This window comes from Triturus cristatus, chromosome 8, assembly GCF_964204655.1.
Source record: "Triturus cristatus chromosome 8, aTriCri1.1, whole genome shotgun sequence".
In the NCBI taxonomy this organism is placed as follows: domain Eukaryota; kingdom Metazoa; phylum Chordata; class Amphibia; order Caudata; family Salamandridae; genus Triturus; species Triturus cristatus.
Genome location: NC_140591.1, coordinates 1,625,988,292 through 1,626,004,203, shown reverse-complemented (window position 1 = coordinate 1,626,004,203; position 15,912 = coordinate 1,625,988,292). Strand labels below are relative to the sequence as shown.

The following is a 15,912-nucleotide window of genomic DNA, read 5'->3' as shown; positions in this document are numbered from 1 at the left end:
ATTATAAACCAGTAGTGGATTTAGACGCATTGGTGGTACATAAGCTTTAAACTTGCATAATTGTCATTCCCAGGTCCTGACATAGAATGAAAAATGTACGAGCTATCGTAAAGGAAAGTTTCAATTCTAATAAGAACACGGAGACAAAGATTATCCCGCCTCACAGAATACAATATATTTAGTTTACTACCCTCAACGGATGATATATAATGGGAAATAAAAAAAGTTAAGGAATTTACTATTACCCTTGTTTGATGGTCAGTAGTGCAATTATAATAAATCTGAATGGAAATTAGCTTGAATATGTGTCTCGGAGGAGGAGCCTAGCGCTTGACCAAGATGGCCGCGTGAGCTTAGAGCTCCCGAGACCCTCGCGCCCTCCGTCGACTATCCTGTCTCTAATCCTGTCTGCATGCATGGCATCGTGTAGATGATTGGTCAGGGAGGCGATTGATGCTACCTGCGGTCGGATCGTCCACCGGGAACCGGACTTACACCTGGCGGAAGATTGCGGCCTATCTCCCGGGGAAGCCAGGGGCTAGAGTTGGCTGGATGCCCGACTCCTAGTTGAACAACAACGGCCAGGCGAGGTGTGAACTGTCGGACGGAGGTCCCCGCACTTTCACTTTCGATTTCGCTCCCTTTGTCAGCCCTGCTACTGGAGAGCTCTGGATGGCTTTATTACCCCGGGGACGCTCCGCAGGCTACTCTGGCGGTCCACGGTAGAACTGATCACTCCTTATTCCTCTCCTTGAGAGGGACCCGTCTTAACTGAACCGACCTGCTTGGAGTCAACCATGTCGGGCAAAGCAGAAGGGGATCGGCAGAAGCCTAAGTCTACCAGGCGGGGAACCTACACCCAAGTCAACAGCATGGACCGATATGCTCTGCAAAAGGGATCACCGAGTGGATCGAGCCAGGTGCCGGATGCCCAGAAGGAGGACTCGCCTGTGGCCCCGGAGCTCTCCCTGCAGGATGTCATGGGCGCGCTCGAAGGGATGCAGACTTCGATTGGGAGACAGTTTGAGGCCCTGGCGCATAAGGTGGATGCCATTTTGGTGGATGTCAACCTGATCCGTGCGGACTTGGGCAAAACGAATGAACGGGTTAAGACCTTGGACCTCAGGACCACGGGCCTCACTGATGATGTTACAGAACTGCAGACCGAGGTTCGTAAGCTGAGGACCGAGAGTGATCTCGTCGCCCGCCGGCTGGAGGACTTTGAGAGCCGGGCCAGGCGCAACAATGTGCGCGTTATCGGGGTTCCGGAGTCCTCGGATGAGGCTTCGGTTGACCTGCTTGTTGAAGACTTGGTCCTCAATCATCTGAAGCCCAAGGGCCTTGGGAAGTTCTTTGCGGTGGAAAGGGCCCATAGAGTGCCGGGCGGGAGGCCTAAGGCGGGTGCCCCGCCGAGGCCGATCGTGGCCCGGCTCTTTCACTTTCGAGATCGGGACGCTATTCTGCAAGCATCGAGGGTGACGGGCCCGGTCCCCTTCCAGAACGCGTCGGTGAATTTCTATCCGGACTTCACCCAGCAGGTGCAGAGGCAGAGACAGGGCTTCCTGGGGGTGAAGCGGCGGCTCCGGGAAAGAGACCTGAAGTATGCCATGCTCTTCCCTGCCAGACTGCGGGTGGTGCACAACGATCGGACATTCTTTTTTGACTCTCCTGTTATGGCCGACGAATGGCTGGACGCTTTGCCCCGGCGACGGACGGGGGACGACACAGCCGAGGATGGAGACAGTGGCCGGGATGGGCAGGGCTGACATCTCGGAGCCGGTCTGACTTGATTTGACTATACTTGAAGACTTGCATAGAGTGCAGTAACTGTGGAGGGTTGCGGGAGGACGAGGGTTGCTCTTTTCCTCCCTTAGGGTACTTTTTGTAGACTTTTTGTTTTTGTAGGGCGACAGGCACACTGCAAGTTGGGGGGGCTTTGTAAGCTGCAGCAGGGGTGCAGGGTGGGGGGAGTTTTAGGGATTTTGGGGTTTTTGTTGGGGGGTTTATTTCTGCAAGGCATGATGCTTATATCCAGGGCTGTTCCATGGTGGCTCCTCGGGTGTGGGGTGGGCCTCTTTCCATTTGAGGATGGGGGGTAGGGGCTTAAGTGTTATAAGCTGGAATGTTAATGGGTTGGGGGATCGCATTAAGCGGGGGATTGTTTTGCAATTTTTGAAACGATCAATGCCGGATGTTGCCCTGCTGCAGGAGACGCATCTTATAGGAAATACGTGCTATGCCCTGAATAGGAAGGGGTATAAATTCATTGCACATTCAGGATTCTCATCTGGGTCCAGGGGTGTGGGCATCCTAGTTAGAGCTTCGTTGCCATTTGAGGTGGACTCCACCATTGTTGATGATAGGGGGAGGTTTGTGGCGGTGGCGGGGCGGTGGGAAGGACGGACTGTGGTTTTAGTTTCGGTTTATGTCCCGCCGGCCCTGCAGGCCTCCACTTTTGCAGATCTGGGTAGGGCTCTGCTGGATCTCCCGGGGGGAATGCTTGTGGTGGGAGGGGATTTCAACGCTGTTTGCTCCGGCCTGCTGGATAGACACCCGCCCAGAGACACAGGGGGGGCTCAGAAATGGCTTCCAGACTTCCTAGACACGCTTGGTCTGATAGACTGCTGGCGGCTCCGGCACCCCACACAGAGCCAGTACACGTTCCACTCCGGGGCACATGGTAGCCTCTCCAGGATTGATTACCTGCTCACTCTGGCCGCGCATGCCTCGTTGGTATCCGAGGCGAGGCACATGGTGCGCGGTATATCTGACCGCTCGCCAGTGTGGATCCGGCTGGATCTAGGTCGGGAGGGAGGAGGAAGGGTGGCCCCTATCAACCCTTGGTATTTCCGAGACCCCAAGATGCGCAGCGCCCTGGTAAAGAAGGTAGAAATTTTTTTCAAGGACAATCAGGGAACCGTTGACTCGGCAGTGTCGCTGTGGGAAGCTTTTAAGACCGTGCTTCGGGGGGAGGCCCTCTCCCTGGTAGTGGCTGCCAAGAGGCGTAGAGATGGTGAGATTCTGCAGGTGGAGGAGGAGGTCGCGGCTCTGGAGGGAGCGATGGAGGAGGAGGTTACAGAGTCCTCACTGCATGAGCTTTGTTTGAAGCAAACTGAGTATAAAGACCTGGTGACGAACGCCGCTAAGACCCTCAGTAGGGAACAGCAGGGCCGACTGTATGATGTTGGTGATAAGGCAGGGAAACTCCTGGCGTGGCTGGACAAAAAAGAACGGGTCAATAGAGTGGTGCCAGAGTTGACGGGAGAGAGGGGAGAGGCGATTGTGGACCCTGAGGGGATTGTAAAGAGCTTCTCGGACTATTTCTGTAAGGTTTATGCCTCTGCGTCGGATAGGCCAACCGAGGACTCGTGTGACCTCCTCCGTGATATCGAGTTGCCCTGCCTCTCTGCTATAGATAGGGACGATCTAGATGGTGAAATAACGGTCGACGAGGTGGCGGGGGCTATCCGCGCGTTAAACTCGGGTAAGGCCTCGGGACCGAACGGCTTGCCGATAGACCTGTACAAGCTGTTCCCGGATAGGGTCGCCCCTCACCTGCGCGCCATGTTTTTGGAGGCGCGGGGGGGTGGGGCCCTCCCGTTGGATCAGCGACTGGCGTCGATTGTGGTCATACACAAAGAGGGTAAACCCCGCGATAAGTGCGCCTCATATCGGCCTATTTCACTTCTTAACGCGGAGCCGAAAATTCTGGCTAAACTCCTGGCGACCCGTTTGATTAGGGTACTTGGCGACTTAGTCCACCCGGATCAATCCGGCTTCATCCCGCACCGAAACACAGCGCTGAATCTTAGGCGTCTTCATGGCGTAATCGCCAGGGCGGGCACGTTGCGTGAACCGGCTATTGTGGCGTCTCTTGATGCCACGATGGCCTTTGACACGGTGGAGTGGGCATACTTGTGGGCCGTGCTGGCCAAGTTCGGTTTTGGCAGCGGTTTTGTGAGCTGGGTGAGGTTGCAGTACGAGGGGCCGCTAGCTAGTGTGGTGGTGAATGGTCGGGCGTCGACTCCGTTTCAGCTTGGAAGGGGTACTCGGCAGGGTTGCCCCCTGTCGCCTCTGTTGTTCGCCCTCGCCCTTGAGCCGCTGGCTGCGTGGATACGTTGGCACCCGGATATACGGGGCCTTCGGTGGTCGCCTGAACACGAGGACCGTATTTCTCTCTATGCCGATGATATCCTGTTGTATCTTGCCTCGCCCAAGAAATCACTTATAGTGGTCTGTGACGTACTCACATCTTTTGGTAGGAATTCGGGTCTCGTCATCAATTGGAGCAAATCGTACTTGTATGTTCTTAGTGGCGAGGTTCCACCGATCCCTAGAACATGTTCGATACAGATCGCCCAGCAGGGTTTCGTGTACTTGGGGATCTTTATCTCCATGGACTCGGCTGTGCGCTATGAGAAGAATCTGCTCCCCCCCCTGGCACGCCTGAGGCGCGATGTTGAAGGGTGGCGGAGGCTGCCGCTCTCCCTCGTCGGGCGTGCGGCCCTGTTCAAAATGATGTCTCTCCCCCGCTTTCTCTACGCCTTACAGAATACCTTGGATTGGGTGCCGGCCAAATACTTTCGGGAGGTCGAAGGCCTCCAACGGACGTTGCTGTGGGATGGGCGGCCGCGAATTGCTATTGCAAAGCTGACGCTTCCATGGTATGACGGGGGCATTGCGCTCCCAGATATCCGTCGGTACTATTGGGCCACACAGCTGAGCGCGATCAATCATGGGCTTTATGGCCCTGCTCTCAGCCCTGGGTATGCCATGGACAGGTGGTTGCTGCGTGGTGGTAACTATTACAGGGCGTTGTACTCGCGATCCCTAGACTCGTCCCTCACGGGGCCCACCTCTGTGGCAGTGCGGGTGTGGAAGATGGCAACTGACTCGCTGGGCTGGAAGGATAAGCTCACCCTCGCTACCCCGTTGTTTGAATCGGAGAGATTGGGAAGGCTTTGGCATTCAAAAGGCTTTGATAAGTGGGACCTGATTGGCATCTCCAGGGTGGGTGATGTGCTGCATAAGGGGAAGGTGAAGTCCTTTGAGGAGTTGCAGACTGAGTATGAGCTGGGGCCCTCCGAGTATTTCAGATATATTCAGATGCGCCACGCCTTCCGATCAGTCCTCGTGGAGGGTGAGAAGGTGCCTGAGTCCTCTCCCTTGGAGGACCGGGTCCTTGATGGCCACATGCCCGAAAGCACGATCTCGCTCATATATAAGAAACTTATAAACATCCGGGCGGACATGCTTCTGGGGCTGAGGGACCAGTGGACTAGGGATGGCCTCGAGTTAGATGATGAGGATTGGCAGTCAGCTGTTTCTTCCCCTAAGGAGGTCGCGATCCCGTCGCGCCTGAGGCTGGTGCAGCTTAAAATACTGCACCGAGTGTATGTGACGGGGCCAAGGCTGGTCCACATGGGGTTCTCGGAGGACGGCCTGTGCAGGAGGGGGTGTGGTATGGTGGGTACTTTCCTGCACATCATTTGGGAGTGTGGTGTCATTGTGGAATTCTGGAGGGGAGTCCATGCAGTAATGGGGGAGGTGACAGGCATTGCTCTGCAGCCGGAGGCGCGGTGCTGTCTCCTGAATATCTGGGGGCCCACTGATCTCGATGAGGCGCGGACCCAATGGGTGACACTGGGTAACATGGTCGCTAAGAGGGATATCGCGCGATTGTGGGGCTCCTCGGGGCCCCCCACACTGACTGCGTGGAAAGAGAACATGGACTGGAGCATGTTTAGGGAGAAGACAGTCTACTGCTCTAGAGGCCGCCCCCGGAAGTGGCACGCCATCTGGGGGCGGTGGAATCAATACAGGGGGGGAATATGCCTTGCCCCTGATCTGGAACCGCCCGAGGAACAGCTTTCCCCCTGACCTTCTTTCCAGCACAGTCTGGTTTGTGAACTATTTGGGCCTCTGCTGTCCCCCCTCTTCCTCCTTACACAATCTTGTAACCGGTAGATGAGTGGGGTCCGGCCTCCCCTGGGGGCTCTCACCATGGTTTTTAATGTTCTTGCCTTGCTGGGGTTTGCTATGCTTTTTGTGTTTGTTTAAAATTGAACCTTTGCACTTCTCTTTGTACTTTACTGGGGGCGCATCACTGTTTCTAATCATCGATGCTGCCGAACCTCCGGGTTGTCGGCTGAATAGCTGTGTCCTGTTTTTAAATAAAGGTTTTTCAAAAAAAAAAAAAAAAAAAAAAAAAGAATATGTGTCTCAATTTTGTTTTATGACGTATGCAACATACCTGGTTCTTTTACGGTGACAATTGATCTTCTACTTGATAGGAAAAGACCAGAAGGTGGAATTGGATTATTGAGACTATTGCAGTCACAGCAGCTGTTGTGTGAAGAAAGAGGGGGAACAGGAAGCGCAAAGCGATGGCAGGCAGTGGATTGACTAGAACTGATGTTTTCTTTCCCAGTTTCTCGTGAAAAATGTGACATAAAGTGCTGATTAAGTAGAAATAAAGTAGAAAGTAAGGCATAATCCTCACCTCCATATCTGCAAACCAACAGCTAAGATAGTTGGGTTGACTCCAGAACGGGACATGTTGAGTAATGATCAGCTGTGTGTCCTTTGCTTAATTCATTCGGGCAACATCATAAGACCTGACCAAAGTAATAAAAGGACATTCTAAATGTTAAATAGGGTTGGACTGAATGCAGACCCTTGTAGAACCCCTTCACCAAAGGGCTAATAGGTCCAAAAGGGAGAAGATACACTGCTTGTAGCCTGTTCTCTATATAAGATTTTCACCAGCCAATTGATCTTCCCTTGATGCCGGCCTCCTCTAGTCTAGTAAAAAGTATGAAGCAAGGCACTGTATTGAATGCGGCTGACTTATCAGGAAGCACTAATGCTACTGGTTCTTCCTTGTCAGCTGACATTCTCTGGTCATAAAGGGTGGACAGCAGAGCAATTTCTATACTATCAGATGGTCAAGAGCCAGATTGTATGGGTTCTAAAATATGATATTGTTCAAGAAAACCTGAAAGTAGTTTACATGCTTCTCCAAAATCTTAACTGCAAAAGCAAGGAGAGATGTGGGCCAACAGTTGGAAAGGACAGCTTGGTCTTAATTGGGGTTTTTTCACCAAAGGAACTAGTAGGTTCTTCTTCCATTCTACAGAGATCTGTGTGTTGGTGAGAGAGTTGTTACACACCTCCAGAAGAGGTTGTATCAGAGCTGATTTAGCTTTATAGACTGTGGAATCCTCAAATACTGAATTAGATCCTCAAATCCTAGAGTAAACCCTTGCATCCCATAGTAGCCAGTGTAGGAAGGTGGATATCTGACTATGTTTACCCCCAACTTTTTGCCTAGTGTCTAGCTGGTTTTTCGACTTAGTTGGCCTGAGATCCTGCCATTCAGGGTCTCAGGCTGTCTGCTCCCTCTTTAAAATGGACTCCATGTACCCTAGGTAAATTCCCAATTGGTAAGGATCACCTTATTGGACCCTGTACAGTGTACCCTAGGTACCCAGGGCATAGGTGTACCCTAGGCCTCCCAGGGGCTGCAGCATGTATTATGCCACCCCTGGTCTGGCCTTCCAATCAGACACAACTGGCTGATCACTCAGCTGGGGCAAGGTCGTGTAATCACCCCTTGCTTAGATATAGTATACCTATATCTACCCTTAAAATAGACACATGTGTACCTATCAGCCACTCCTATGGCAGGCCTTAACAATCCTGGAGGCAGAGTGCTTGGTAACATGTGACATGGTGCTCTTGCATGAGCTGAGCCTGTCTGCAGCTTTCGGAACCATGTCCTTATAGATGTTCTATGATATAGCCTACCATATACTCTTAAAGTGCCTTATAATCTTAAACGGTTATGGTAACTATGGTTTGGCTTTATCAAAACATGTCGTGTAAGGTGTCTAACACTTTGGAATAATACCCCCATCCCATTTCTGGGGATGAGGATATTATCCCTCCCTTCTAGAGGGAGAAGACATGTGGTAACCTACTTACCCGGTTAAAGTTAACCAGAGCCCCAGCATCACAAAATGGATGCTGCTGCCACAGACACGAGTCTGGCCTCCTGCTGCTGGGAGTGATCCCGGCAAGGGAGGCTTGGACAATAGGTTTCATGCCTTGGGAGGTGCGAGCACCACCCCAGACAGGCCTTAGTGTATTGGGGCAGGGAGGGATGAAAGGAATGAGACATGCCTGGGGCACACAAGGTGTCCCATGCATAGTCCAGTTCAAACCGGTGCTGGGGCACTCCAGCCCCAGTCCTGGCGCGAAACTGGACAAAGGGAAGGGGGTGTAACCACCCCCCTCCCAGGTCCCACCCATAAGGCGTGACCTAGCAGGTAACCCAGCCCCCCAGATTTGGATAAGAGTGGTAGCTGGGCCCCAGGAGATTAGATTATCCTGAACCTGCAACTTGAACAGAAACTCTGGACCTTCGACATTCGACATTCGACGAAAGAAGAAGACTGAAGAATCTCCCTTGTGGCCAAGGAGTGGCTACCCTGTGCAAACAGGCACCATCAAGAGACTACCCTTTGCTTTGCTGAAGTTCTACGAGGGACCGACTGCAGTGCCCGACCAGAGCCTTGACTTCCAGACTTCTCCGACCCTGATCCACATCCACAGCCGAGCTGAGATCTGTGGAGGCGACGAGAGACGTGGGACCGGCTACCTGGGAAAAGTGGCGAGTATCTTCCAGCGCAGCTTCTGAGGCACCCTCGAAGTTGTGCACCGGGGATTGAGAAGCCCCAACCCCAAGCACCATCTGCACCGAAGATCAGCCCCCCACACTCCACGAGTCCTGCGTGGGGCCCTTCTGCATTTTCCTGCTTGTCACGTCTGTCCGGTTGCTTGCCCGTTGGCTAGCGGCCTTTGTGACGACACACCTTGAAATCTTCACTGCTGGTTTGGCTCCTCCAGACTGGCTCCCGCTTCTTTGCAAAAGAGAAGCACCCCAGACCTTCCTGGTCTGCACCAGAAGCAAGTCCTCCGTTCTTCGTGGATTCCGCTTGCCAAGGCTTGGTGAGTCCTAGTTCGACTTCGACGCCGCCAACAGCAAGAGCCTTCGTGGGACAGCTCGCCTCCTGGTCCTGGTCGTCCTCGACGTCTCCTGGTACCCGTGGCTGCAGCGACAAGCTTCACCCTTCACCTGCAATCTTCACGACATCGCCTGGTTCCTTCCTGGTTCCACGTGGTCACTGGCTAGTGACCTTGACTCTGTCCCTTCTACTTGCAGGTATCCTCTCTTCTTGATCCCAGCCTTGGGATCCACCGGACACTCTTCACTGACTGCCTGTCAGCAACTTTCCTTCAGGCATCCATAGAAGTCCACGACGAAACCCGACGCAAGTTCACACCTATGCACCCGCAGCCCGTGGGTTAGGTAACTTGGGTACTTCGGTGCTCACAAGGGTAGTGACTATCCTAGGGTCTAGTTTCCGAGTCTCGACTCTCTAGCTGCTTCAGAAGTGTCCTTAAACTGTTAATTTCTAACTGCTAGTAATTCTATCGACTTTTACGCATTACGCGTGAGTGTTTCCACTCTGCACCTGAATCCCGTGGGCCTCCCACTTCCTAACTGTTGCTAGTGTAGTGTAGCCCCAGCGATTCCCTAGGCCTAGGCCTATTCTATTTCCGTGACAGTGGTCCTTATACCACTTCTTTAGTATATGGTTTGCGTGGCCCCTAGGGCCTAACTGTATTACTTACCTGTGTGACTTAATGTATGCTTGAATAAGACTGTGTTGTACTTACCTCTAATCTCATAAAGAGTGCTGAGGGTTTGACTAGAATAAATACACTTTATTTCATATATATATATCTGTTGTGGTGTCCTTTCATTTGGTATTCAAGGGATTATATATGGTATCACAGCTGGCTTCACATGCCATTCAGAGTTTAGCCTAAGACTGCTCTTGTCCATGCTACCACTAGGATAGCTGGTCTATAAGGTTGACTTTACAACCAATCACCATAAGGGTTGTTTGGACTGATATAAGGTGTACACTAGAACTAGTGACATCATACATCAGGCCAACTTCTCACAGCCAGCCACTCAGATGGGGCTTACATTCACAGCTGTTGGTGTACCCGCAGAGCGACAGGATTGAATGTGCTAGTGATGCGTGGGGGTGGGGGGGGGTGGTATCTAACAAATGGGCAACAAAAGTGACAGACACAATTATGGGTGGTGTGGCTCCTGTCATGCAGCATGGATAACATCCTGAGTGGCAAAACCCTGAGCAAAAGGTAGAACAGGTGGTCAATATGGCCATGAGAGGAGGCAGCTAGGAGTACTGGTAAGCATCTGTGACATTCCGTCCATCAATTGTTTCTTAAACATCTGTGACAAGCCATGACACAATTGTACACTTTTATAGAAGAGATGTTACTTCCATTGTTATAAATAAAGCTGATGTTGAAGCACAGGTTTTAGAGGAATGGACACCCGAGAAGATTTGGAGAGAGTAACCATTCTGTGTTATCTGTCGACAACACTGTCTGAGAAGACTGGAAACAATTGCTACTGCCTGAGTGGTGCACAGCGGAGGGAAAGTGGGAAAAGCATTGCTTACGTGAGACTGGCACTTCTCAGATAAGGAAGGTCGCTGGTGCTGCTGTTGCCTTCTTCCTCTGCTGGATCTACTGCTGTATGAAGCCTGTTGCTGTACTTGTGGCTGACGGTGAATTCTCTACTCAGGGGACGGGCCCCTCTGTCTCTAACATTAAGGGCAGTCCCCGTGCCTTTACTGAGCCTTAAAGAATTTATTTGTATCCTCTAAGCCTACATCCCTAACTATTTTTACCTAATTCCTCATCTGCTGCATTTTGTCATCCCTATTTGATCCAAACAAGTACTAAATCCCCCAGACCCCAGCAACAGGTTCATGATCGTAAATTGCGCAACAGGCTTTAATGATGTTAAACGCAGCTATGATGTGTGCCTGACAGAAAATCTGTGACAAAATTCCATACTCGATAGGTGCACAGAGGCCATGAAGACTTGATTGGTCATCGTTAGTCCTTCTTTTATTACCTCCCTAAAATCTTGTTTATGGTGTGTAGGGAGCGGTGTTCAAGGATTCTCTCAGGCTTCAATTGTATGGACATATCAGGGCTGTCTTAAACTTTGTTGCCAAGGATACACATAGTTTATGGCCTGCTATCTAGGTGCTTCCTCTCTCTGTCATGAGCAGACGTGTGCTTCTTCCTGACTGCCAAGACTATGATAGAGTCTGGTTTGAGCTCCCGGTGTAAGTACACGCACCCTGGGGAGAGGAATGTTTATTCTGCAAGTTTCGGAAAACCAGGAACCAAAGAACTTGCAGCAGAACACGGTTGCAATATCTCCATAATGACAGTGACTTAGAACGGAGCGACCTCTTCTTACATATTATGCACTGTTGTGCCCCTGAAAGTGTGAAATATCATCTATGGGAGATGACCTTCAAGGTGAACAGGCTGCTGCTGTAGGCATAGACAATGTGCAGGACTAATCTGAGCCTGATAAGAAGCCTCCAGAAGGAGAATTAGAAGGTTTTAAGTTTCAAGTTTAATTTTTATTGTCTAATTAAATCTTCACAATATGTTTATGTCAAACAATCAAAAAAGATAAGATTTCATAGGCAGCAAACATGTTTGGGGAAAACCAAACAGACTAAAATGCGATGTTGTCTTAGCTCAGAGGTCATAAGTACAAGTTACATTTTTTGTGGTCATTAAAACCATACAAAATAAATTGCATTCAAAGGGTTGTGAATTGTTTGTGTAAACATGGTGACAGAAACTTTCCAAAACATCGTCTTTTAATCTGTCCAAGACTGTGAAAGATCTTAGCTACATCACCCATGAGCTAATCTCACTATTAGTATATGGGCAATAAAAAGATGCGTTTGAATTGAAGTTCATTCATGGGAGTTAGAGCTATATTTGCAGTCCTGGTGCTAACAGTGTTTTACAGATGAATTAGAAGGTGTCCTTTCCTCTTACACCTTTTGGTGGAACCTGTAGGAGGAGGATTGGGATGATCTAGGGCCCAAGAAGGAAATGATGGTTGAACATAAGGCAATCTTCACGATTAGTGACACTGAAGTGCCGATGGAAACCATCACATGTTCATGTTGAACAGTCAAAGGCAGAAGTCGAACCAAAAGAGGATCTTTTGCAGGGATTACCGTACTAGGTGGTCCTGATGGCAACTGTGCGAGTGGTGGTGAAGCAGAGACAGAAAGATGCTAAGAAGAAGAGTGGGGCAAACCTGGTGCCATTGACCATATCAACATTGAGACATTAACCTTCTCAATGGTAAGTGTCTTGAAATCGACCTCCTTGAGTGCGGTGAAGAATGGCTCATCACTGCGTGTCTTGATTTTGAGTGCACTTTGACATCAGATGCCTTGGAGTACACAACTTCTTTGGCGGATTGAGTCCTTTCTTCAGCATCAACATTGTAGCTGCCCCAGAACTGACCTGCGACGGTGCAAAGCAATGCTTCGACCATGATAGGTATGAGGTCAAAGAGCGTACTCAGGCATGGTGGGAATGACTTCAATGGTGATAATGACAACAGTTTCTCTTCTCCCCCCTTAATCTCTCTTTTTTGTGACATCGCTGGGTGAGTGCACATATTCCCTGCCCCCCTGGTGTGTTTCTTTCTTCTTCCTCCACCCTGAGATCTTCCAACTTCCCTCTTCTGTGAAAGCCTTCGCAGTACATTAGGGCTCTCTTTCTCATCTTTTGACCAAATCTCCACCCCTTAACAGAATCCGATGAGGGTAAGTAGGTCACAGATGGCCATCTTCCCTCAACAAGATGGACACTTTCGAAAAAGTGAAGGCACTCTTTGGAGAAAACTCTACAGAGTTGGAAAAATAAAGCTTCAAACGCGTCTAAGATATTCAATGTTTAAATAACCATACACCTAAGGTGGAAACGTCAATCCCGTAGGGTAAATATCATTTGAAGTGTTCTAAGATCCTCACAGCATAGAGCAGAAAAAATAAAAGAGCCTGTGAGGCAACTGCTGGTACAGTGCATGCTGGCGATGGGACCCGCAGGCTCATTAAAGCAGCAGTGCAGGGCTTTCATTCTTGAACACTTTCAATCTAACAGACCCTTTCATCTATGTGTTCTCTCTCCCATAAAGGTTTTCAGTGTCGGTTTTCTTGTTTAAACACAGATACCTTTTGTTGGAACAATGTTCCTTCTGCAATATCCATATATGACTAGCAGAGACAAAAGTTGGCCTATATACATTATGGAAGCTGGGTTTGCACTTTTGAAACACGGCATCTATCACCTCCAATTCAATACATTGACTATGTGTTCTTTTGAAAAAGAAGTCTTCCACTGCCCTAGCACGCCGGTGGAAATAGTCGGCATTATAATATACCAGAACTGAGCGAAATGACTCACAACAAAAAACAATTAAGCTCAAGCTATAATGTTCAACAGAAGGTCAGTATCACACAGATTGCACCTCATGTGACAGAAAACACTAAGCTGAGATATTACAGTTGGATAAGGGACCACTCAGTGTCCAAAAAGAGATCCTCAAGACTTTCAAGATGCACTCAAGGAGGGTTGGGAGAATGTTATCCTTGGCCAGAACAGCCACCACTAAGGCTTTTCCTGAGGAGATTTGTAACTATTCTATTTTGGGAGAGGAGGAACTTCCAAACCTCAATCACTGAGAGCTCACCACAGGGGCAATGGACTCTGGCTTCTGACCATGAGATATAACTGGCGTCACTGCCGTGCGTACAGATACTGATACCACAGTCATGCACCAGACCTTTCAATGGTTCCAGATCCCTCGGGGCCTTTAAAACAGAGGTTGAAGGAACTCCTCAAATGACCCATCTGGAAGCAGTAAGCCTATCATAATTAAGTTCTACTACCCTAACCTTAGCACGCACCGTTGAGGTGGATTTGGTTTACAAATGTCAGAACTATGGTATTCATACTTTTGGGCCTTTTCAACACCTTTTATTGATAACAATATTGTCATTAGTTGATGTTTAGTGACTCCCACTAAAGCCGTGTCCTAATTATGTTAAACGTGTACCAAATTACAGCTGTGTTTCTCGATATGACTGATAACTCAGTGTGTGTTCCTTGATTATTTGATAGAGATAGGTTGACTAGGGCCTAAAAAACACAGCAAAATGTTTTAGTATCAGCCCATATTGCTGTGAGGGAGCATGTGCATTGGGCAGCCTGAACAGCTTCAGGGTGGTTTGGGTGTTCTTTCGCTTTAAAAGCAACGGTGAAGAAAAAATACTTTTACATGTCAATTTCATAAATACTTTAGGTACAAAAGCAATAGAGTCTAAAAGCAAGCACAACATGAGCGAAATTAACAATAGAATACATTCAAGCTACTGAAACACTCAAGTAAAATACATAAAATCATCAGGTTTGGGATTTTCATGGCCAACAATCTGGAAAAAAACAGGCTGGGATACACAAAACTGAGATTAAAACAGAGTTGAGCACTAATTCATCAATATACAAAAATGACCTAAAGTCATTTACATCCTGGAGCAGGCTGCGGCTTTAAGAAACAGTCACTTTGCTGTTTTGGGCCTGAGTTCGTGAAGCCCTGAAGTAGTCCCCTCCCATTAACCTCCTAGTGGTTCCTTGCCTCCCATATGTCCGGCTTAATCCGGACAGAGGAGTTTTTAACATAAGGACTATACAGTGATAGGAAACTTCATGGGAGGAGTTGAGTGAGTGAATGCAAGTTGTTAGGCGTGCAATGTGCATGAGTGGGGTAGGGTGGGGGGGGTAGGATGATGTTCAGAGTCAGCCGCCTCCATCTCTAGAAGTGAGGATGGGTTTTATTTCAACATTGGCCACCACTGCAGCTTTCTTGGTCTGCCCTCTTGCGCTGACCATATGCCTTTTGCAAATAAGCACAAAGTCCATTGGAGGTGTGAATGTGTCTTACCTTTTAGTTGACCTCACTTTCTTGAGGTACAGATCTCTCATCTTAGCTTCCCAGGACAGAAGAAACGAAGTCTCCGACTTGTTCAACTTTCGCACTGTAAGAGAAAACCTAAATCATTACAAGCGAGCTGGCACAGTAGTTGAAGCACACCCATCCTACATAGGTATAAGCATGGGGCTTCTTCAGGGCGCAAACAAATTGCTAATGCTGTTGGTTGTACTCAGTATGTATTTTTTTTAACTATTATTTTGGTCAATTAAAAAATATCTATTCAGGGTACATGTGGCTATCTAGGTGATGTTTGCTCATGTGCTTATTTTATTTATTGATGAGTAATGACTTTGAGGAATCTATTTACAACAGGGGACATAAAAAGATAGGGCTTATCAGGGAGCCTGAGAAAGGCCGAAACAGCAGAAAGATAGCCCTTGATAGTGCCCAGAGCAGAGCCCTGCTGGGCCAACGAAAGAAGGAACAATAGTACTTCTGAAAGAGGGGCAGAAAGGGGATCCACAGCATTTGCTGTGCACCATGCCACATATTTGTTCCACATGCAGGCGTATACCAACTTAGTGGAGGGACGCCTGGCTGCCAGAATGACATCACAGACTTCAGGAGGCAAGTTGAAAATAATCAACTGCCGCCGCTCAATCCCCACGCAAAGTTGTGGAGACAGGTTCGGGTGGAGGAACGTCCCCCACTGCTGCAACAGAAGATTCTCCCGAAGAGGCAGTCGGACTGGGGGATCGATGATCATACTGAGTAGCTTGGGATACCAAACTCTTCGAGCCCAGTCTGGAGCCAAAAGAATGACTTGGACCCGGTTGCGCCTGATCGTCTTCAGCACTCTGGGCAGAAGTGGTATAGGCGGAAAGGCATACAACAGACCCAACTCGCGACGAAAAGCGTCGCCTAGCCAGTGTTTCCATGGAAATTCCAACGCGCAGAACGTGCATTCTCTTCGGTGGCGA

The 15,912-nt window shown here is 49.3% G+C and overlaps 1 protein-coding gene across 1 annotated transcript in view; it reads right to left on the bottom strand.

The window, feature by feature from the left end:
* LOC146808453 (transient receptor potential cation channel subfamily M member 2-like) overlaps positions 1-15,912 on the bottom strand; it is a 2,757,229-nt gene that overhangs the window by 700,449 nt on the left and 2,040,868 nt on the right. Inside the window, exon 23 of the mRNA XM_085623562.1 lies at positions 14,942-15,035. Coding sequence (XP_085479688.1) covers positions 14,942-15,035 — 94 coding nt within the window. The remainder of the gene's footprint in view (positions 1-14,941; positions 15,036-15,912) is intronic.